Source organism: Thamnophis elegans, chromosome 4 (assembly GCF_009769535.1).
Source record: "Thamnophis elegans isolate rThaEle1 chromosome 4, rThaEle1.pri, whole genome shotgun sequence".
NCBI classification, from domain to species: domain Eukaryota; kingdom Metazoa; phylum Chordata; class Lepidosauria; order Squamata; family Colubridae; genus Thamnophis; species Thamnophis elegans.
Window position 1 is genome coordinate 142,348,539 of NC_045544.1, and position 20,883 is coordinate 142,369,421.

The 20,883-nt window shown below is 61.4% G+C and overlaps 1 protein-coding gene across 2 annotated transcripts in view; it reads left to right on the top strand.

Annotated features, from left to right (window-relative positions):
- SMG6 (SMG6 nonsense mediated mRNA decay factor) overlaps positions 1–20,751 on the top strand; it is a 65,731-nt gene extending 44,980 nt beyond the window's left edge. For both annotated transcript variants that reach the window (XM_032215328.1, XM_032215329.1), the window contains exons 14-19: positions 9,661–9,843; positions 10,719–10,868; positions 15,725–15,878; positions 17,328–17,539; positions 18,916–18,997; positions 19,521–20,751. In XM_032215328.1, coding sequence (XP_032071219.1) covers positions 9,661–9,843; positions 10,719–10,868; positions 15,725–15,878; positions 17,328–17,539; positions 18,916–18,997; positions 19,521–19,651 — 912 coding nt within the window. In that variant the 3' untranslated portion in view covers positions 19,652–20,751. The remainder of the gene's footprint in view (positions 1–9,660; positions 9,844–10,718; positions 10,869–15,724; positions 15,879–17,327; positions 17,540–18,915; positions 18,998–19,520) is intronic.
- The last annotated feature ends 132 nt before the right edge of the window (positions 20,752–20,883 follow it).

The window sequence follows — 20,883 nt, forward strand, 5'->3', positions numbered from 1 at the left end:
AGGTGGCAGAAGCTGCCCCCTCCCCCCTGTGCCCAGGGCTTTGCCAGAGGGAAAGTGCCCCAAAGGCTCTGTGGCAGTGCTGGAGGGGGCAGAGGAGGGAGCAGCTCCCCTGCCCAGGTCCCCTGGCATTGCCCCCTCCATGCACACACACACATATACATCCATGCTGGTGTTTGGGCCGCATTCCTTGCACACCGGTGGGTTCTCCTTCCCTCCCTCCCTCCCTCCCTCCCTTCTTCCGGGCCTGGGTGGGACTGAAGCTTCCACCCATTTCTTTGCAATGCTGCCCCTCCCCCCCCAAGGACAGGACATGCCTTCTCCTCCAGCTGTCCGGAGTGAGTCAGTGGCTGCACTTTGGCCTCTGCTGTGCTGGAGACCTCCCCCCCCTCTCTCCCTCCCCCCCCCCGCATGTCCGAAGGTTTCAGCCTTGCAGAATGTGTCTGCCTCCCAAAATCCCTTTTCCTTATTTCCCCACCATTCAGCATTGGGGGGGTCTTTTCTAGAAGCAGAAGCAAGAGAACGCAGATCCCCTGAGGACTATAAAGTTGCCCAGGGGAGTTGGTTTGGGCTGAGCAGGCAGATAGGGGGCAGCACTGGGGAGAGGGGTGGGGCGGGGGGGGCCGCAGGGTCTCTCCCCCCCCCCGAAGCAGCTGAGAGCCCCCTCTTTCCCCCCCCCCCCCCCCGCAGGGCCTGGGTGGACGTGTGGGGCGACGCTGGCCGGCTTCTGCAACATCCTGACCACGGTGAACCAGTCGGAGGTTCCCGCTCTACAAGGACCCCGACGAGGAGGACCTGGCCCAGCTGGGGCTGGAGGAGGACCGGCTGCTCTCGGGCTTCGTCCCGCTCTTGGTCGCCCCCCAGGAGCCCTGCTACGTGGAGAGTCCTCGGACAAGGTCAGGCCGGGGGCAGCGGGCCCCTCCCTCCCCCCGTGACCCCCCCTCCCTCCCCGGGCTGCTCTTCTCGGGAATCCTCTCTCTGCACACGGAACCCGATTAAGTCATGGAGAGGAGGAGGATGAGGAGGAGGCTGTTCAGGGAAAATGTCGACCTTTTAGCCGCTGACATCCAGCTCTGTGTCATGAAACACCCCCCCCCTTCCTTCTGTGGCCGCTGCTGCGTGTGCGAGGGAGGGGGGCGGAGGGGGGGAGCTCGCTGGCATGCCGCGCCTCCGGTCATTTCCTCCCTTGTTTAGAGAGCACAGCTTGCCTTGGCAGCCCTCCCCTCGCTCCAAATGGCTTGCATCACGCTCCCAGCAGCCCCCTCCCCACCCCAGCCCCCCACGCCAGCCGGAGGGGGGGCTGCGAGGAGGAGGAGGAGGAGGAGGAGGAGGAGGCCAGCGTGGAGATCCCAGCAGCAGACGGGCCCACGGCACCCCACTGGGCTGCTGTCCCTGCCACTTCCTTGTGCCCCCCTTGCCCCCACCCCCATGCCTCCCAGCCGGACAGCTGAAACGGGGCTGGGTGTACAGAGAAGGGCAGGGGTCCTGTGCCCAGCAACGGAGGGAGCGCCCCCCTCCCCAAACAGATCCCTGGGGTCGCCCCCCAGCCTGTTTCCAAAGTGGGACCCTGGGCTGGGCAAGGGAGCCTGTCACCTGCCGGACTCCCTCTGGTCAGCACAAAGGGGGCTCCCTAGGGAAGCGGCTGGAGGGGGCCTTGGAGCAGGGAGGAGGTGGAATGGAGCAATCATCTCTGCTTCCCCCCCCCCCCCCCGGAAGTCTGGTCCGAGCTGCTGGAGGGCTGGGGGGGGGGGCTGTGAAGAAGAGTCCCTGTCGGCCCCCGTAATTGATGTCCGTTGGGGCTGGGCTCTGCCAGCGTGTCTTGGCCCAGCTCCAGCGTGCTGTAATTTGGGAGCCAGGTGTGAAGCGACGTCTGTTCTGTCTTGTTTCGAGGAGCCCAGAGAGAGAGAGAGAGGAGCCCCCACTGGGGATGGGGCAAGCGTGGGGGGGGGGTGGAAGCCTCCAGGAAGGAAGCAGCTGTGCAGGTAGACGGGGAAGGAAGCTGCCCGGCAGGCAGCAATGGAGCAGGGGGGGGGCTCCTCCTGGCTGGGGACGGGAAGCCGCCTCTCCTGCACAGGTGTGATGACGGCAGGAGGCAGCCTTCCTGCCAGCACCTGCACGAGAAGGGGGGGGGGCGTCTTCTGCCCCCATCGGGGGACCGGGGGGGGGGGCTGGCCAGAGAAGAAGCGCCAGGGTCCCCTCGCGATAGAGAGAGCCCAGGTCAGAGGGCCCCCGTGTCTCTCCGGCCTCTGGTTGCATGTCCCTTCCTCCTGCCAGCCCCCTTTGGAGGGAGGCTTCGAGGGAAGGAGCCCCGGACCAAGCCCCCCCCCTTCTCCCTCCTGGCTTTGGGGGCCTGTCCTGGAGGGAAAGAGGAGGGGGCTGGGAGGCCCTGGAGATCCAAGAAGGGACCTATGTGGCTCTTGGCTTGGGGAGAAAGATGGGGCAGCCCCTCTCCCGCTTCTGCTGGGACCCCCGGGGTGGGCACAGCCCCAGCTAATGAGACTGAGCTCTGCTTGGACCCACAAGATTCCTCGAAGGCTCCAGCTGTGCTCCCCAAAGGACGGAGGAGCCCCCCCCAGCCCATGCAGGGTCCGTTGTCTCTGGGGAGATGCTCTCTGGCCCCTTTGAAGAGCCGCCTCCTCCCCTCCTGCCCCCAAAGCCCCGGTGAGAGAGAGAGAGAGAGAGAGAGGCACCCCTTGTGCGAGCAGGCTCCCCTCTTGGCAATTTGCACAGTGCCCGTCTCAGCCGAAGGTCAGGAGTGGAGGGGTGGCAGGCATGCAGCCCCACCCCCCAAAACAAGGCGATGAAGAAGTCCGTGCCCATCGGGATAGGCAGCCGGAGGGCTCCACTGCAAAGCCCCCTCCCTCCTAGCACTGATAATGCTACCTAGTTGGGACTGAGATGTCTGCCAGAAAGCCGCCCTTCTGTGTCCTGGGCATTGGAAGAGGGGGGGGAGGAGGAGGAGGAGGAAGGGGGGGGTGTGGGGAGCTCCTGGCGGAAGCTGCAGACACACCCCTGGAGGGAGGGGCGGCCTCTCTGGGGCAGAGGAGGGTCCCAGGTCGCTTGCTTGCAAAGCAGGTCATCTGCTGATGCTCCCCTCTCCCCCCCCCCCGGTCCATCCTTTGGGTCCCTGGGAGCTCCTGCCCCCCCCCCCCAGCCTCCTCTCCCTCTCTATGTCTCTGTGTAGCGTCTGGGGAGGCTCTGGAGGGCGTCCAGGTGTGGTGGCTGGCGGGGGTGCCCTGGCAGGGGCGGGGGGGGGGGAGCCGATAGGATCAGCAGCAGCCGCTGGAGGGGGGCTGGCACCGTTTCAAGTAAACCAGGCATGACCCAAAGCTCCCACTACAAATGGGGAACGAAATTGCTTCATCCGTTGACAGCTTTTGCTCGGCGGAATGAAATTTATCTTCCCTTAATTGCCTCCCATCCCGAGAGGCTGCCTGCCCGCCCCCCTCCCTCCCCCCTCCCTCCCTCCCTCCGAGGGGATAATTACCCCAAATTAAAAAAATATGTGGCTCCGTGTTGCACCTCCGAGCTCCCCCCTCCCCCCCCAAAAAAAAGAGTCAGCAGAGGGAGGGTCTCTTCCCATCCCAGGAAGAGTCTCTGGCCCTCTTCAAATGGGAGGGGGGATGAGATGGGGGCAGAGTTGGAGGCCAGTGGTTGGTCCCTGCCCACTTGAGGACCCCCGGAGTCTCCCCCCAACCCTCGCCCACCAGGATGGCCAAGACTGGCCCCGGCACCCCAGCTGCCTTCCCGTCTCTGGGGCAGCCGGGCCTCACCCCAAGGCGCCTGGCATCAGGCAGCCCCCGCGTTTGGCCCAGACCCGCCGTGGGACGAGTGGTGGGAGGAAACGAGGGAGGGGGGCCCAGAGGAAAAGGGGGAACGGTCTGAGGGAGGAGGAAGCTGCGGGAGAGGCAGCCCAGCCTCCCACACAGACTCGGAAGGGACCTTGGAGGTCTTCTAGTCCAACCCCTGTTCAAGCTCTGCTCTGCTTGGGGAGCTGTCAGAGAGGAAGCCACGGGGAGGCTGCCACGCCCGCGAGTCCCTTCTCTCAGGGCCGCCAGGACTGAGAACGGTCCCCAAGTGAATTGTTGTAAGTCGAGGACCAGCTGCCCCCCCTCCTCCCCATTTCTACCTTCGGGGTCATGTCACAAAGCAGGGAAGAGGCGTCTCCTCCTTCCCAGGGCAGCCCCCGCCCACCCCACGCGGCCCCCTCCCATAATCATCCACCCCCACCCCCAGAAGGAGGGGGGGGCTCCTGCTTCTGGCCTCTTCCTCCTCCTCTTCCCCCTCCTCCTCTTCCTCTTCCGTCCTCTGTGCAGCAACCTGTTGGGGCTTCACCTGAACTAAGCGTGGGGGCTCTCTGTGGTGGCAGCCCCCTCCCTGGCACCCAGGAAGCCCCCCAGGGGCCCCGGCTGGCCTCCGCGCCCCTCCCGGGGATTGGGGTGGCTCTCTTCATGCCTCCTAAGAGCCGAGGTGGCGCAGTGGTTAAATGCAGCACTGCAGGCTACTGCTAGATCAGCAGTTCGGCTGTTCAAATCTCACCGGCTCAGGGTTGACTCAGCCTTCCATCCTTCCAAGGTGGGTAAAATGAGGACCCGGATTGTTGTTGGGGGCAATATGCTGACTCTGTAAACCGCTTAGAGAGGGCTGAAAGCCCTAGGAAGCGGTATATAAAAATCTGCTATTGCTCCCTTCCTGGTTTTGGTCCCAAGGAGGGAGGCTGCTTCCAAGGGCCGCCCCGGAATCCCCTCCAAGTTCATTGGCTGCCGGGGGATTCCTGGCGGTTAACAACATCAGGGCGACCCAGGCCGCCCTTGACTTACAACCGCCCAGTTAGTGGCCATTCCCAAGTTACAACGGCACTGCAAAAGGGACTTTGCAGACGGCCCAGGTGACGCTTGGCAACTGCTTCATATTCATGACGGTCGTAGAGTCCTGAGGTCACGTGACCCCGCCAGTCACAGCCAAGGGGGAAGCCAGGGTCACTCAGCTGCCCTGTGACTAAGACCATTGCAGGGATTCACTTAACAACGCTGGCAAGACAGGTCGTAAAATGGGGTAAATGGAAAGCCTCTGGGGTGGGGCTGATCATGCACATGCATTCACACTGGGGGGGGGCGCATAGAATTATGGGTGTGGCACGCCGGCGCCTGACCCCCCCCCTGTGCTCCCCCAGCCAAAAAGGTTTTGCCCTCAGTGCCGCAGAGCCTTGCAGAGAGGTGGCTGTGCCGTCCCTTCTCCCAAGCCCCCCCCCCCCAGTGATGGAGCCTGCAGGGCCCCCGAAGCCCCCCCAGGAAAGTCCTCCAGCCTCCCAGGTGGCTTCTCAGTAGGTTTCCCTCCTTCTGTGGGGCAGCCCCTGGGAGGCTGCCCTCCTTTGGCTCTTGCCTGGGCAGACGGCTTCCGTGGGGCACCCAGGCAGCTCAGCTTCTGCCCCCAGGGGAAGCCCTGGCATTTGGGGAGGGGGGCGAGGAGCGGAGTTGGCCGGAATCGGGGGAAATCTGCCTCTCCCTCCCGGGAAAGGGGGAAAGGGGGAAGGGGGCCGGTGGAAAAAGGCCTCCGCTGCTGGCACCCAGGCAGCCAGCAGGAGAAGCCTTGTCTGGAACGGGCAGCGGAATCCCCTCCACCCGCTGCATCTGGCCAGCTGCAGCCCATTCCCCCCCGCGCCCCCCCCCCCCGCTCCTCCGCTTGGAAAGGCTGAGCTAATTCTGATCAAGAGCAAAGATTTGGGGGCTGGGGGGGGAGCGGGGGCTCCACGATGGATGACTCTTTCCGACTTGGCTTGGCCAGTGAGTGCGGAGCCAAAATGTGGGATGGGCCTCTGCGGCGGAGGGAGCCCCCCAGCCCCTTCCTGAACTCCCCCAGCTAAGCCCCTCCCCATTTCTTCCCTCCCCTCCCCCATGCTGCTTCTCCCGCCTCTCTCTCTCTCTCTCCTCTGTCTCTCTCCTATCTTTCTCTCTCTCTCCTTTCTCTTTCTCTTTTTTCTCTCTCCACTTCTTTCTCTGTTTCTCCTCTCTCTCTCTCTCTCCTCTCTCTCTCCTCTCTGTCTGTCTGTCTCTCTCTCCTCTCTATCTTTCTCTCTCTCTCTCCTTTCTCTTTCTCTTTTTTTCTCTCTCTCCATCTCTCTCCTCTGTCTCTCCTCTCTGTCTGTCTCTCTTTCTCTCCCTCTCCCTGTCTCTCTCTCCTCTCTCTCTCCTCTCTCTCTCCTCTCTCTCTCTCCTCTGTCTCTCTCCTATCTATCTTTCTCTCCCTCTGTCCTTTCTCTTTCCCTTTTTTCTCTCTCCATCTCTCTCTCCTCTCTCTATCCTCTCTCTCTCTCCTCTGTCTCTCTCCTATCTATCTTTCTCTCCCTCTGTCCTTTCCCTTTTTTCCTCTCTCCATCTCTCTCTCGCTCCTCTCTCTCCTCTCTCTGTCTGTCTGTCTCTCTCTCTCCCCCCGTCTCTCTCTCTCCTCTCTGTCTCTCTCCTTTCTCTTTCTCTTTTTTCTCTCTCTCTCCATTTCTCTCTCCTCTCTCTCTCTCTCTCTCTCTGACCCTCTCTCTCTCTGTCTCTCCTCTCTCTCTCCTTTCTGTCTCTCTCCTATCTATCTTTCTCTATCTCTCCATCTCTCTCTCTCTCCTCTCTGTCTCTCTCTCTCCATCTCTCTCTCTCCTCTCTCTCCCCGTCTCTCTCTCTCTCTCCTCTCTGTCTCTCTCCTATCTATCTTTCTCTCTGTCCTTTCTCTTTCTCTTTTTTCTCTCTCTCCATCTCTCCTCTCTCTCTCCTCTCTGTCTGTTTGTCTGTCTCTCTCTCCCCGTCTCCCTCTCTCCTCTCTGTCTCTCTCCTTTCTCTTTCTCTTTTTTTCTCTCTCTCTCCCTCTCCCTGTCTCTCTCTCTCTCTCCTCTGTCTCTCCTCTCTCTGTCTGTCTCTCTCTGTCTCTCTCTCCCTCTTTCTGTCTCTCTCCCTCTCTCTGTCTCTCTGGGGCTGCCTGCCCTGAGCCAGCTCATGCCCACTCAGTGCCTTGGGCAGGGTGGGCTCTGGGCCTGCGGCAGAGCAAGGATGGCTGGATGAGGGCCCTATTGGTCACCCGGTGCTCTCCTCCTCCTCCTCCTTTCTCTTCCTCTCCCTTTTCTCCTCCTTTTCATCTTTCTCCTTCTCTTCCTCTCTTGCTGGAAGAGACCAGCCTGAGCAGGCAGACGTGGGCTGCCTGGGGGGGGGGGGGGGGGGGGGGGCCGCCATGGCCAGATTAGGGAAGGCCGTGTGGAGGGTGTGGAGGGAGCCATCGCTGGAGCCTCTTGGCAGGCAGCGGAAGGCAGGAAGGCTGCTCCTCTCTGGCCCCGGGAGCCTTCTGTCCCCTTTTGCTCTGCCCAGGCCGGAGGCTCCATTGGGGAGGGGGAGGCAGACAGGGACCCCTGCTCCCCTTTCTGGACGATGGGCCTCGCGACTTGCCTGGATCAGAGCCCGGCTAGGCATCCTTTGGGCACCACCAGCCTCCCTCCCTCCCTCCCTCCCTCCCTCGGAAGGGCCTGGCCGCAGTGGCCGAGGGACGTCCTCTGACCGAAACCCGGCCCTCCTGCCGACAGTGCCCCCCTCCCCCCGTGCAGGATCCAGCTGTTTCCATGGAGCCGGGGGGGGGGGGGCAGGGTCCTCCAGGACTGGCAGAGTGGTGTAGGGTTGGACTAGATGACCTACAAGGTCCCTTCCGGCTCTGTCCATCTGCTCAGAGTGAGGCTCCCCACCCTTGGAGTTGGTCCCTGGGGCAGCCCTTCCTCCAGCCCCCCCCCCCTTTCCCAATCGGGGAGGGGGCAGCCTGGAAATGGGAGGTGGGCCGGTGGGGAAAAGGCAGGTTGCCAAGTGGCCCCCAGGCTTCAGGCAGGCTTCACCCCCCCCCCAGAGCCGCTTTCCAGCCCAGGGCCCTTGGGAGCAGCTCGGGGGTCTCTGGCCTGCCCTCCCTCCCCAAGGACCCCCCGGGCAGCCTGGCCAGGCGGGGAGTGGTTTGCTTTTCACCTGAGCCAGACTCTGCCCTCTTCGGCCAGACACACACAGAGACAACACACACACACACACACACACAGGACACACACACACACACACACACACACACAGGAGCTGCCCCTCCAGCTGCTGCTGCTGCTGTGGGGGTTCCTGGGGCCGTGGGGGAGAGGAAGGCAACAGGAAGCAGTATAAATAGCTCTCCTGCGCACAGCCTTGCGAGGCAGGCCGGCCCCTGCAAAGGGGGGGGGAGGTATGTTTGTGTGCACAAGTCACAGACACAATGGCCCACTTGGAGGGGGGGGGCTCCCTTGTTCCTGCAGGAGCCCGGAGGGAGGGGCCGCCTAGGTGGCAGTGGGGTCAATTGGGCTCAGCCAGGGCCCCCCCTGCCCCCCCATCACCGCTCCTGGCCCCTGGGAGGGAGGGAGGGAGGGAGGGAGGGGCTGTGGGCTTCCCCCTTGGCCCCGCTGGGGCCCAGCCATGGGAGTGGGGGGGGGTGGAGCCCAGCATCCAGGGGGGGCTAGAGGGGAACTGCAGCCCCCCCCCACTTGGGGACGCTCAGCAGCCTCAGAGCCCTTCCTGGACGGGCAGGGGGCAGGCAGTGCTCACCTTACGACGATTCGTTTAGTAGTAACCATTCGAGATTTCAGCCGCCTTAGGCCTGTTGCCTGGCAACCGTCCCACAGGAACAACTGTGGGCAACTGACTCGCATTTATGACAGTCATCGTGTTGTCCCGGAATCACGTGATCCCCTTTTATGACTCTCTGGCAAGCAAAGTCAGTGGGGGGGGGGTCAGATCCACTTAACAACTGTGTGACTCACTTAAAGACTGCAGTGGCAGGAAAGGACCTGAAAGGAGGCCAGACTCTCTTAGCAACAGGCATTGGGGGCTCAAGGACCACCTCTGCCACAGGGAGCGCCTGAGCCCCTTCGGGAGGAAATTGGGGAGGGGGCTGGAGGGCGAGGGGGTGGGGGGGCTTTTCTGGGTGCTGCTCCTTGGTGCCCCCCGGAATCCGAAGGTCCTGGGGAGGAAAGGAGGGGGGCCAGGAGGGCCCTGTGCCGACCATCCTCTTGGGCCGAGCGGGAGGGTCTCTCTGTCCACAGATGCCTCCTGTTCCTGGGGGAGAACAGGCGGGACACCTAGTGCTCCCCCCCCCCGACAGACACCCCCCCCCAGGAGTGACGATCCGTTGGGGGTCTCTGTGCTCCCAAAAGACTCCCAGGGTCTCTCTGAGCTGGGCGGGGGCTCCTTCCCAGCCCCAGGGCTCCAGTCTTGAGGGTGGGGGGTGGGGGGGAGGGGGCTTCCCGCGGCCTCTGGGCTGGCCAGGGTGCAGAGTCATGGTCCCAAAGTGGGAGGAGCACAGGGGGGCGTTGGCGGGGGGTCTCCGCAGCAGCCTTGAGGTGCTCTAACTGGGGGGGGAACATTGTCTCTCCCACACGTCCCTTCCTCTTCTCCTCTCCTCTCTTTCCTTTCTTCCATCCCTCCTTCCTTCCTTCCTCCTCTCCTCTTTTCCTTTCCTTCTTTCGCTTCCTTTCTTCTTCCCTTCCTTTCTTCCTCTTCTGCTGCCTTTCCTCCTCGTCTCCTCCCTCCCTCCCTTTTCTTCCTCCTTCCCCTCTCTTCTCCTCCTCCTCTTCTTCCTTCCTCCTCCTCTCCTCTCCCCCCCCTGCCCTCCCGCCGCCCCCCCCCTCCTCCACAGGTCATTGCGGCCGACTGTAAGCGGGTGACGGTGCTGAAGTATTTCCTGGAAGCCCTCTGTGGGCAGGAGGAGCCCCTGCTGGCATTCAAGGGTGGAAAATACGTGTCCGTGGCCCCCAGCCCAGACGCCATGGGAAAGGAAGCGGCCGGCAGCCAGCAGGGAAAACAACTGCAGGAGGATCAGGTAGTGGGCAGGAAGGGGGGGGGCACGCATGCCCTCCCCCTCTCTTTGTAAAGGGGGGGGGCTCTGCGTGGCGTCCCCCGAGTGCCCTTTCCTGCCAGTCCCACCCAAACGCTCCTCTTGGGAGCCGAGATGAGTTCCAGATGCTCTCTGCAAATAGAGTTGGGGGGGGGGGAGGTGGGGGGGGGCAGAGTTTTAATAATGTGCAGCTCGGGCCCAGCAGGAAGGGGGGGAGGGGAGGGTTCAGGCTCAGGATGGAGTTTAGGGGGGAGCCGCAGAGCAGGGCTGCAGGGCCACCTCCAGCACACGTACAGGAAGAGGGGCGGATGGGGCAGTTGGGGGGGGGGGCTCACTCTCCCCCCTGCCCCCCCCCCTCCGCCTCTCTCACATCCTGATGTGATTAAGGAATCTCGCCTCTTGTTTTTCTGCCCCGGCTTCTTCCTGCAGCCCGGGGTTCTCGGCAGGCCACGCGGGAGTGTGCGGGAGAGGAGGAGGAGGAGGAGGAGGAAGGCTCCCCCCCCTCCCCCTCCCTGCCAGCCAGCTGCACGTGGCAAGGCCCAGCCGGCCTTCGGGGTGGGGGGGGGAGAGGGGGGATTGTGCAGGGTCCCTGGTTCCCCTCCCCAGCCTTCTTCCGTCTGGATGCTCTCTGCCCTGTGCAAGCCTCGGAGGAGCTGGGGGCACAGAGACCCTCCCCTCCGTTTAGGGGCACCCCAGAATTTCTCAGCGGTTGCGCAACCCGCAGCCAGTTCCCCCCCTCTTTCCCCCCCCCAGTGGGAGGGGCCGGGCAGGAGTTTGGTTTCCTTCTGTTGTGCTTCGTTGCCATGGTGCTCTTCCTTCATTTTCACTCCCCCCCTCTCCCCCCCCCCGTCTGCTGGAAGGAGGAGGACGTCCAGATGGAGGCCTTGCCGGACGACTCGGAGGAGGCCGAGGGCAGCGGTGGCGAGCTGGACATCCGGGAGCTGCGGGCCAAGAAGCAGGCGCTGGCCAGGAAGGTGGCCGAGCAGCAGCGCCGGCAGGACAAGATCCAGGTGGGTGCAGCCCCATCGGCCGGCCGCCCAGGGCACAGGAGGCGCCTCTGGTGGGGCGGCCCAGCCTTTCCCAGCCCCCCAGGAAGAGAGGACAGACACACACACCCAGTGCCGTTGCCCCTGAACCCACACACAGGGAGCCCCAAAGGATGCTGGGAGCCCAGCCGCTCCTTCCTCTCTCAAAGGCCTTGCGTCCACGCCTGCCCCTCGGGTGCCCAGCGTGGCCCTGGCAAAGACCGGCCAGCCTGCTTGGCCCTCCTGCAGAGCTCGGGCCCCGCGAGGGACGTGTCCTCCAGAGCCCCCTGTGGGCTCCCGGTGGCCCCTCGGCCCTCCCCCCTCGGCTGTGCCCGGGCCCTCCTGCCTCCGTAACCTTCCCAGCCTTGGAGCCCAGCCAGGCACATCTGTCTAGCCAGATGCCTGAACTCCGCAGTCTGTGCCGGAACGCTTGTAAAACAGGGCCGCCAAAGGCCCGGCTGGGGGGGAGGGGGCTGCACATGTGTACCCGCCGGCTGTTGGCTGCGGGCCCAGAAGCCCCCCCCCCCCCATCGGCTCCCCAGGCCCCACCGTTGCCTGCTGCAGCCGCCCAGGCGGAGCCCTGCTGCCCGCCAGACCCCATGGCAAGTGGCAGGGCCGGGCAGGGGGCAAAGGTGGAGGGGGACCAAGAGAAGGACGCTGGAAGGGGGGCCTCGTGCCTCCTTCCCCAGCCTCATAGTTGCCACGGCCCCTGTCCTGCAAGGCCCAGGGAGGCTGCCCAGCCTGCCTGGAGGCAAAGATGCGGAGCTGCCCACCTGAAGCAGCAGTGCCCAGGCCTTCCGCCCTCTCTCTCCCTCAGCCCCCTTCTTTCCTCCCCAGGGAGCAGCTGCAGCAGCCGCAGCCGCAGCATCAGTGGGGCCAGGAGAGGCTGCCTGCGGCTAAATTTAGCCCCGGCCGGCCCTCCGTTCGCGCTGGGAAACAATGAGCCAGCGCCCGCACACCTGCCAGCAGCGGAAGGGCACCCCCACCCAGCCGCTCCGCCACGCTGGGGGCAGACGAGTCCTCCTGGGCAGCGGACACGTCCCGGGCGTCTGCCCCCCCAGGGGAAGAGGAAGGCGTCAGCCGGGCCCCACCTGCGCGTGCCCTGTGGCGGCTGCCCCCCTAGTGGGGGGGGATCGTCCTGTCCTTGCCCCCTCCCCCCCCCGTCCGGCCTCTGCCAAGGCAAACGGCCCCCTCCTGAGGCCGGCCTCCTTGCGGCGGGGGAGGGAGACTTGGCAGGGCCCCAGGGCTGCACGCTTCCTGTCGTCCTCTCTCTGGCCAGCCCAGGGGAGCCGATGGGACGTGACAGCCGGCACAGAGCAGCCTCAGCGCCTGGAGCCTGGCAGTCGGGCCAAGAGCCTCGGAAGGGCACGGGGCACGCCGGTCACGGCACCCAGCAGGGACGGGCATGTGGGGCAAAAGGCCCCGCTGGGGTGAAGCCTTCCAGCCCCCTTCTCCTCTGGCAGAAACCCCCCGGCTTCCCCGGGCTGGTTTGGGCTCTGAGCAGAGTTCGGTCTAGAAGATCTCCGAGGTCCCTTCCACTCTCTCCTTTCGCAATCCTGGTTTCATAGGCCATTTCATTAAACCTCTCTCTTAATCACGGTTTAATAAGCCAGGGGGCACAGAAGGCTGAGATCCAGGTGGGACACCCCGGCATCTTTTCTTGCAACGCCCGGCCCACAGCAGCACGGACACCCACAATATTCCGGGGGGGCGGGCAGGGGGAGGGGTTCCCCCTGGTCTTTCAGGCAGGCCCCTCCCTCCGTCATTTGGGCTCTGAACAGTCAGAGAGACGGTCGGTTAACGAAGCAGCCTCATCTGCCTTGTGTGCCATGATTGCCGGGGAGGGGAGGGCACCAATCCAGGTCTTGGGGCGGAGGGGGCTTCACAGGAGTAGGATCCAGCGTCACAAGCTCCCCTCAAAACACAGTCCTAGAATCATAAGCCTGGAAGGGACCTTAGAGGTCTTCCAGTCCAACCCCTTAATCGGGGGGTGTCCAACTCTTTAAGACCCTACACTGCCTGGGGGATTCTGGGAGCTGAAGTCCAAGATTGGGCACCCCTGCCTTATATCATCCCAGGCAAATCATCCCCTCATCCTTTCAAACCCTGGTTTGCAAAAGTGGTTTGGGGAGGGAGAGGGCAGGCCAGCATCCCCTTCCAATTCTGGAGCACCACAGCTCCCATCATGCCCAGCCAGATCTTGGCCACTTCTGGATAAGGGAGATGCTGCTGCTGCTGCTTCTCCAGCCTCCTTGCCTGCTCCTTGGCAGACGAGAGCGGCTAACGGGCCTCTCCCCAACTTACCCCAGATACCCAAAGAAACTGCAACAATGCTAGAAGACAGAAAAGCTATGATGGAGCTAACAGAAGCACTTAAAGAACGAAAGAACGGGAAGGCCCCGGGCCCCGAATTTTATAAGACCCTGCAGGAATCAATACAATAGCCGAGTTGGAAGGGACCTTGGAGGTCTTCTAGTCCAGCCCCCTGCCTAGGCAGGAAACCCTATACCGTTTCAGACAAACGGCTATCCAGCATCTTCTTCTAGACTTCCAGTCTTGGAGAATTCACAACTTCTGGAGGCAACTTCTGTTCCACTGGTTAATTGTTCTCACTGTCAGGAAGTTTCTCCTCAGTTCTCAGTTGCTTCTCTCCTTGATTAGTTTCCACCCATTGCTTCTTGTTCTACTCCCAGGGGCTTTGGAGAATAGCTTGACTCCCTCTTCTCTGTGGCAACCCCTGAGATATTGGAAGACTGCTATCATGTCTCCCCTAGTCCTTCTTTTCATTAAACTAGACCTACCCAGTTCCTGCAAGCGTTCTTCCTATGTTTTAGCCTCCAGTCCCCTAATCATCTTTGTTGCTCTTCTCTGCACTCTTTCCAGAGTCTCCGCATCCTTTTTACATCATGGCAACCAAAACTGGATGCAAATATTCCAAGTGTGGCTTTTACCAAGGCCTTATAAAGTGGTATCAACACTTCACGTGATCTTGATTCTCTCCCTCTGTTGATGCAGCCTAGAACTGTGTTGGCTTTTTTGGCAGCTGCTGCCCACGGCTGGCTCCTATTTAAATGGTTGTCCACTAGGACTCCAAGATCCCTTTCACAGTTACTGCTGTTGAGCCAGGTACCACCTATCCTGTCCCTGTGCATTTGGTCTTTCTTGCCTAAATGCAGAACCTTACTCTCTTCACCATTGAATTTCATTTTATTAGATAGTGCCCGATGTTCAAGTTTGTCAAGATCCTTCTGTATCTTAAGCCTGTCTTCGGGAGTGTTGGCTATTCCTGCCAGCTTGGTGTCATCTGCAAATTTGATGAGTTTTCCATTTATTCCCTCATCCAAATGGTGAGATGAAGATGTTGAAGAGTCCTGGGCGCAAAACAGAGCCTTGGGGTCCCCCACTCCATACTTCCCTCCATGTACATGCGGTTCCATTGAGGACGACACGTTGAGTTGGTCAGCCAGTTACAAATCCATCTGGTGGTGATGCTGTCCAACCCACATTCTTCTACTTTAGTAGTAGGTTATGGTCTACCTTATCAAATGCCTTACTGAAGTCCAAGTAAACTATATCGACGGCATTCCTCTGCTCCACTAATTTTGTCCCTTTGTCAAAGCATGCCATAAGATTAGTCTGGCATGATCTGTTTTTGACAAACACATCTTGGCTTTCGGCTCGTTGTCCCTTCCATTATTAGAAGTTATGAATGAGGTGATTTCAGAGAGGAGAATACCCAAATCATTGTCAGAAGCATATATTATACTTTTACCAAAGGAGGAAGCCGATTTATTACAAATTAAGAGTTATAGACCAATCTCCCAGTTAAATTTGTTCGCCTCAATATTGGCAGAGCGACTTAAAAAATACTTAAATAGTTTCATCCACTCTGATCAAAATGGGTTTCTTCCAAAGAGACAAAATAAAGATAATATGAGGATAATTTTAGATACTTTGGAATAGTATGAGGCACACCCTGAAAAACAATTGGCATTGATGTTTTTGGATGCTCAGAAGGCATTTGACAACGTGAATTGGCACTTTATGCTGTTACAACTGGAACAAATGGGCTTTGGTGAGAAGTTTACTCAAGCCATACAAACTATATATTATAAACAAACAGCTAAGATAATGATAAATGGAGATTTGACAGAGTCTATTGAAAGAAAGAAAGGGACGAGACAAGGCTGCCCACTATCACCATTACTATTTGTCTTAACTTTAGAAGTCTTAAATAGAAATGTCAGAGAAGGAAAAGAAATAAAGGGAATGAAAATCAAAAAGGAAGAATACAAGCCACAAGCATTCGCAGATGACTGGGTCTTCATCCTAGAGGACCCATTAGAAACAGCACCTAAATTGATAGAATAGAAGAATATGGAAAAGTAGAGCAGGATTAAAAATAAAGACAAAACGAAGATCTTGACAAAGAACATGTCAACAAGACGAAAAGAAGAGTTGGCGGAAACCTCAGAGATGCAAGTCACGAACAAGGTTAAATATTTGGAGATATATTTAACAGCAAGATGCAGCGCTCTTAAAGACAACAGCTATAATAAACTCAAACAACAGATCGCGATGGATCTGAAGAAATGGGAAAATCTACAACTTTCGATGAGAATATCTACAATTAAAATGAACATTCTACCTAGAATTTTATATCTGTTCCAGATGATTCCAATTAGACTAAGGAAGGAATATTTTGATGACTTAAATAAAATAGTGTTGAAGTATATATGGCGGGGGGTGGGGGGGGAAGCAAGAATAAAACTAAAATTGAGAGTGGCTAACGTGCCTCTCCCCTCCTCCCCCCCTCCCCGCAACCTCCGGGGGTCCCGCAGGCGGTGCTGAAGGACCAGGCGCAGCTGAGGCAGATGGAACTGGAGATCAGGCCCGTCTTCCTCGTCCCGGACACCAACGGCTTCATCGACCACCTGGGCAGCCTCGCCAAGCTGCTGGAGTGCAGGCAGTTCATCTTGGTGGTGCCCCTGATTGGTGAGTTGGGGAGGGGGGAGACATCCCCAAGCGGTAGCTGCCAAGAGCCCCTCCCCCCCATTTCCCATAGTCCTCCAGGCGAGAACGCCTGCCAGATAAATGGGGGTTTCCTTTCACCTTCACCACCTTGCTGGATGAGTTGGCCTTCAGCTGCCCCACCTCTGTCCAGCCCTCCCTAGATTTTTCCCCCTGGCAGAGGTGGGCTTCCCCCAGTTGCCCTTCGCAGCTCCCCAGTTACTCCAAGTGTCCTTGGCTCTGGGGGCCTCCCGCCTCTCCCGCCTCTGACACGGGCGAAACGGAAGAGGGTGCAAACTTAGCCTGTGGAACCGGCTGCCGAGTGAGCCTGTGGGAGCCTCCCTCCCCGTCTTCCTGGGAGTCCAGGGCCAGTGCAGGAATGGAGTGGGACACAGTGGGAGGGAGCCTGCAGGGACCCTCCGTCCAGTGGAGGAGGCCTGAGCCGGGCGGGGCACCAGCCGCCCCCGAGTCCAGCCGCCGGCTTGGCTCTCCCTCCTCTCCTTATAAAGCTGCAGCTCAGCAGAGGCGGCTCCTGCCAGGGGTAAACACTCGGCGGGCAGCAGATAACAGCTGCTGGGTGGTCTGCGGGGGGGGGGGGGGGAAGGGACGACCATGGGCACCCCCCTTTCGCTCCCTCCTCCGAAGTGCAGAAGGAACTGGGCTCCGGCCATCCTCCCAGGAGCCAGGACGCTCTGTCCGGTGGGGGCAGGGGGCAGGATGGGCACAGACCGAGCCTTCTCCCCCACACGGGGGTTCCGGTTGAGGGAGCTGCCCCGTCGGGTTGGGGCAACCGAGAGTTAAAGCCTACTCGGGGCGCTGCCCACTCCCTGGGGCTGCCTTCCCTGGCTCCTTCCCCCCCCTTCTCTCCCTCCTCCCTCTCTCCCCCCTCCGTGTCCCCTGAAGCCGAGCTGCCTGGCTGGCGGTGGAGAAGCCGGGCCGGGCAGGAGCGCAAACAAGCCGCTCCTTTGAAGGCTGTTTGGCTTGGACGGATTTCGGACGGAGGAGCAGCTTCCCCCGTCCCGTTTGATCTGCCCCGCACAGGCAGGCCCTGCGCCTCCACTCTGCCTGGGGGGGGGGCAGCCCTGTGGAAGCCGTCCCAGGAAGGGCAGCGTCCCTGGCCCCGGGGGGGGGGTTGGAGGGGGGGGAACTCCCCCCCAACTCCAAGGAATGCATAGTTCCCGCTTGATCTCTGCCCAGAAGGACCAGAGGATCAGGCCTCCCAAAGGGTCACTCCGGCCCTTGCTTGGTCCCACGCTCCCCAACATGCCCCCCCTCCCTCCCTCCCTCCCTGCCCCAGTCCCCTCGATGCAGCAGGAAGCCCCCCACCCCCCCTCCGGATAGCCGGCTTCGCCTCGCCCCCACCCTCCCCTCAGGCCGGGCGGGACTTGAGGCCCGCTTGCGAATCCTGCCCCCCTCTCTTCCTCCTCCTGCCAGTCATCAACGAACTGGATGGCCTGGCCAAGGGCCCCGAATCGGAGCACCGGGTGGGGGGCTACAGCCGCCTGCTGCAGGATCGAGCCCGCAAGGCGGTGGACTTCCTGGAGTCCTGCTTCGAGAGGCGCGACAGCTACATACGGGCCCTGACCAGCCGGGGCAACGAGCTGGAGTCCATCTCCTTCCGCAGCGAGGACATTTCCCGCCAGCAGGTACGGCCGGCCAGGTCAGAACATGGGTGGGGGGTGGAGCTGAGGGTGCCCCCCGCCAAATGCCCATCTTGAGTCGGAATCTGCTCCAGGGGGGCCTGGATCAATTTACAATGAAAAAGAGGCTTATGTCCATCTCTCACACTTCCCCATAATCCCCTAATCAAAACTCTGAGGCTTGGCCACTGCCCTGCATTTATGACGGTCACAATGGGTGTCACAGGGTGACCTCCTGATGAGCAGAGTCGAGAGGGAAGCCAGACTCACTCAACTAGCTTAAGAACCCTGAGAAGAAAGTGGGTAAAATGGGGCAGAACCCACTTAAGAGCCCGGGTGGCGCAGTGGTCAGAATGCAGCATTGCAGGCAAAACTCTGCCCACTGCAGGCAGTTCCATCCTGACTGGCTCCAGGTTGACTCGGCCTTCCGGCCTGAGTGGATAAAATGAGGATCTGGATTGTTGGGGGGGCAAGAGGCTGACTCCGTAAACCCCTTGTGGAGGTGGGGGGCTGCGAAGCCCTGTGAAGCGGCCTGTAAGTCCAAGGGCTGTTGGTATTAAAACTGTCTTGCTTAGCAACAGGAATTTAGGGCTCCATGGTGGTCTTAAGTCAAGGACTACTGTGATGTTGAATGTTTGACATGGAAGGGAGGGGAATCATCACACAACAGGTGGGGAGCAGCAGGTCCCTTGTGGCTGACGGTCAGGATCCGGGGGACTTTTATTTTGAGGGCAGAGACAAGCACAGGGGGCGGGGGGAGGGCAAATGGCCGGGTGGAAAAGGCCAAGGCCTGGGCGCAGAATGTCGGGGGGGGGGGGCGCATGGAGCCCCTGAGGATTTGGGGGTTTCTCTGGGCCGTTCCTGGGAGAGGCTGCAGAGCGTCCAGGGGCTCCTCCCCCTGAGTGGCTCAGTCCCCGCCCAGCATGGGGGAGTCTCTTCCTGGGAAGACCCTTTCCGGAGACCCCGCAGAAACAGCACAGGCACCTGCAGGGATGGAGGGAGGAAACGCTCCAGGTGTGTGAAGTGGGAGGGGCACACATCAATGCTTCAGGGGGACCCCAGCTCTCGTTCCAAGGGACCCAGAGCAGAATTCTCCCCACTGTTCAGGACTATCTAATGGCCAGCGGGCCTGAGTCTTCTCCCCACCCCAAGGGGAGGCCTTTCCTGCTGCCGCCCCAGTGAGACTTTGGGGGCCCCCCAGCAGTTCCCATTGGCAGCTGCCCCCACCTGCCTTCCCGTCTCCCGAGGGCTTTGTGGTTCCCCTGGGAGAAGGAGAGGGCTGGGCAGTCTTTGCCCTGGGAGGCCAGCAGCCTGCCCCCAGTGGGCCGGTTCCAGAGGGCGGCCCCCGCAGGAGCCTTTTTCCTCTACCTCCTTTTCCCCAGGGAAACAACGATGACCTGATCCTCTCCTGCTGCCTCCACTATTGCAACGACAGGGCCAAGGACTTCATGCCAGCCAAGAAAGGTGAGCGGCTAGGGAAGAGCCCCCAAGGTGCCCCGCAGACAGGGGGCCACTTTGGAGTAGGGTGGGAGAAGCCAGCAGAGGGGGGACGTTAGGTGCCCAGTCCAGGGTGCCGGCCCTTTCCTGGGAGGTGCAGGGGGCTGCCGGCTGCTGTGGAGCCATTTCCAGGGGAGGGGGGGCTGGAAGTGGGGGCCGCAGCTGCTCAGCCCAGCCCCAGGCCTGTCGGGCCAAATTCTGAGCAGCTTAACTTGTCAGCTTGAGGGAGAAGGCGTTTCGCAGTGTTTATGCCTGGCTGGGACGGAAGGGGGGGATCAGGGGATTATGGCGGATGGGGCCTGACAATCTGACAGCCTCTGGTTTCTAACAACCCGCCTCCTGGCTGGCCCAGGGGAGGCTCATTGTTCAGCCCTGGGAAGGTTCTGCAGGAGGGGGGGGCATCCTGGCCGGGCGGGGGGTGTCCCGGGACTGGGTGGGGCCCAGGCAGAGCGGCCGCTGACCCGTCCTCCCCGCTGCCCGCCTTCTGCAGATGACCCCATCCGGCTGCTCCGGGAGGTGGTGCTGCTGACCGACGACCGGAACCTGCGGGTGAAGGCCTTGACCCGCAACGTCCCCGTCAGGGACATCCCCACCTTCCTGCGGTGGGCCCAGGAGGGCTGAGCGGACGCCTCCCCTGGGAAGCCGTGCATCTCGTTGCCAACGTGGAGGGCGGCCTCAGGGCGTGCCCGTGCCCCGTGCCAGGGCTGTTGTGCTGCCACCACTGCCGCCCCCTCATCCTTCCAGGAGAAAACCCAGCACAATAAACGCAGCCTCTTCAACTCCACCTGGAATGGCCATGCTGTGGGTGCACGCACACGCGTGGAGGAGGAGCCCCCGCGCAGGCGCTCACTGTGGAGGGGGGCAAGGGCGAGGAGGGTTTCTGGCCTCTGGGGCGAGGAGGAGAGGCCGGTCGGAGGGGCCCAAGCGGGCCTCTCGCCCCCCCCCTGGCTCAGCTGCAGGAGCCCTTGACAGTCGGGCCCCCTCTGCAGCAGGTGAGGCAGGCCACTTGGCCCCATCAGGAGCCGGGGAGGGGGCACCACCTCCCATTTCCATCAGCAGCCCCTTCCCCAAGGGTCTCTCTCAGGTTCTTAGCTCCTCCCTCCCTCCCTCCCTCCCTAATCCGTGCCCCCTTCCGATCCCTCATTCCTGTGGGCAGTGGACTCAGCCAGCTTCCCCGTCCCTGCCCGGCATCCCTGCCAAGCCAAGCCAGCGCTTGCTCTGTGGGTGAGGCTGGGGAGAGAAGCCAGGAATTCCCCTTAAGGAGGGTGGGGGTGGGTGGGGGGAGAGGGCCGGTCAAGCCGCCCTGGGGGAGAGGAAAGGGGTCTGGGGTACAGCTGGAGTGTTTGTGCCCCTTGGGGCTCCCAAAGGGGCTGCGTGGTTGGGGAGAGCCCCTTCCCCGTGGGAAGACTTTCCTGCCATTTGCGGGGGGGGGGAGACTTTCCTGCCATTTGCCGTGGGGCCACCTGCCGGGACTGTCGGTGGGGGGCTGGTTTGCTGTGGGGCAGAGGAGCCCAACTAAGGAGCCCTTTGGACGGGATTTGCCCGCAGTGGGCTAGGAGTGCATGCCCCTCCCCGGGCTTGGCACGGCCCCTTGGCCGAGGAGAGAGGGGGGATCTCTCCCACCCTGTGCAGCTCCTGCCTGTGCCTGGCTGGCTTGGACGGAGGGCCTGTGCCCACCTTCCTTCTCTTCTTTTCTTAATAAAGTTTTCATAGAAATCTGACTCTCGGCTGCTTCCTTCGGGGGTGGGGCTCCGCGGGAGGGGAGGAAGCGGGGGGGGGAGGCGGTTGCAGGAGACCCACTGTGGCCAACTGCTGAAGGGGAAGAAGCCCCACCAGAATGCCACAGGTGGGCC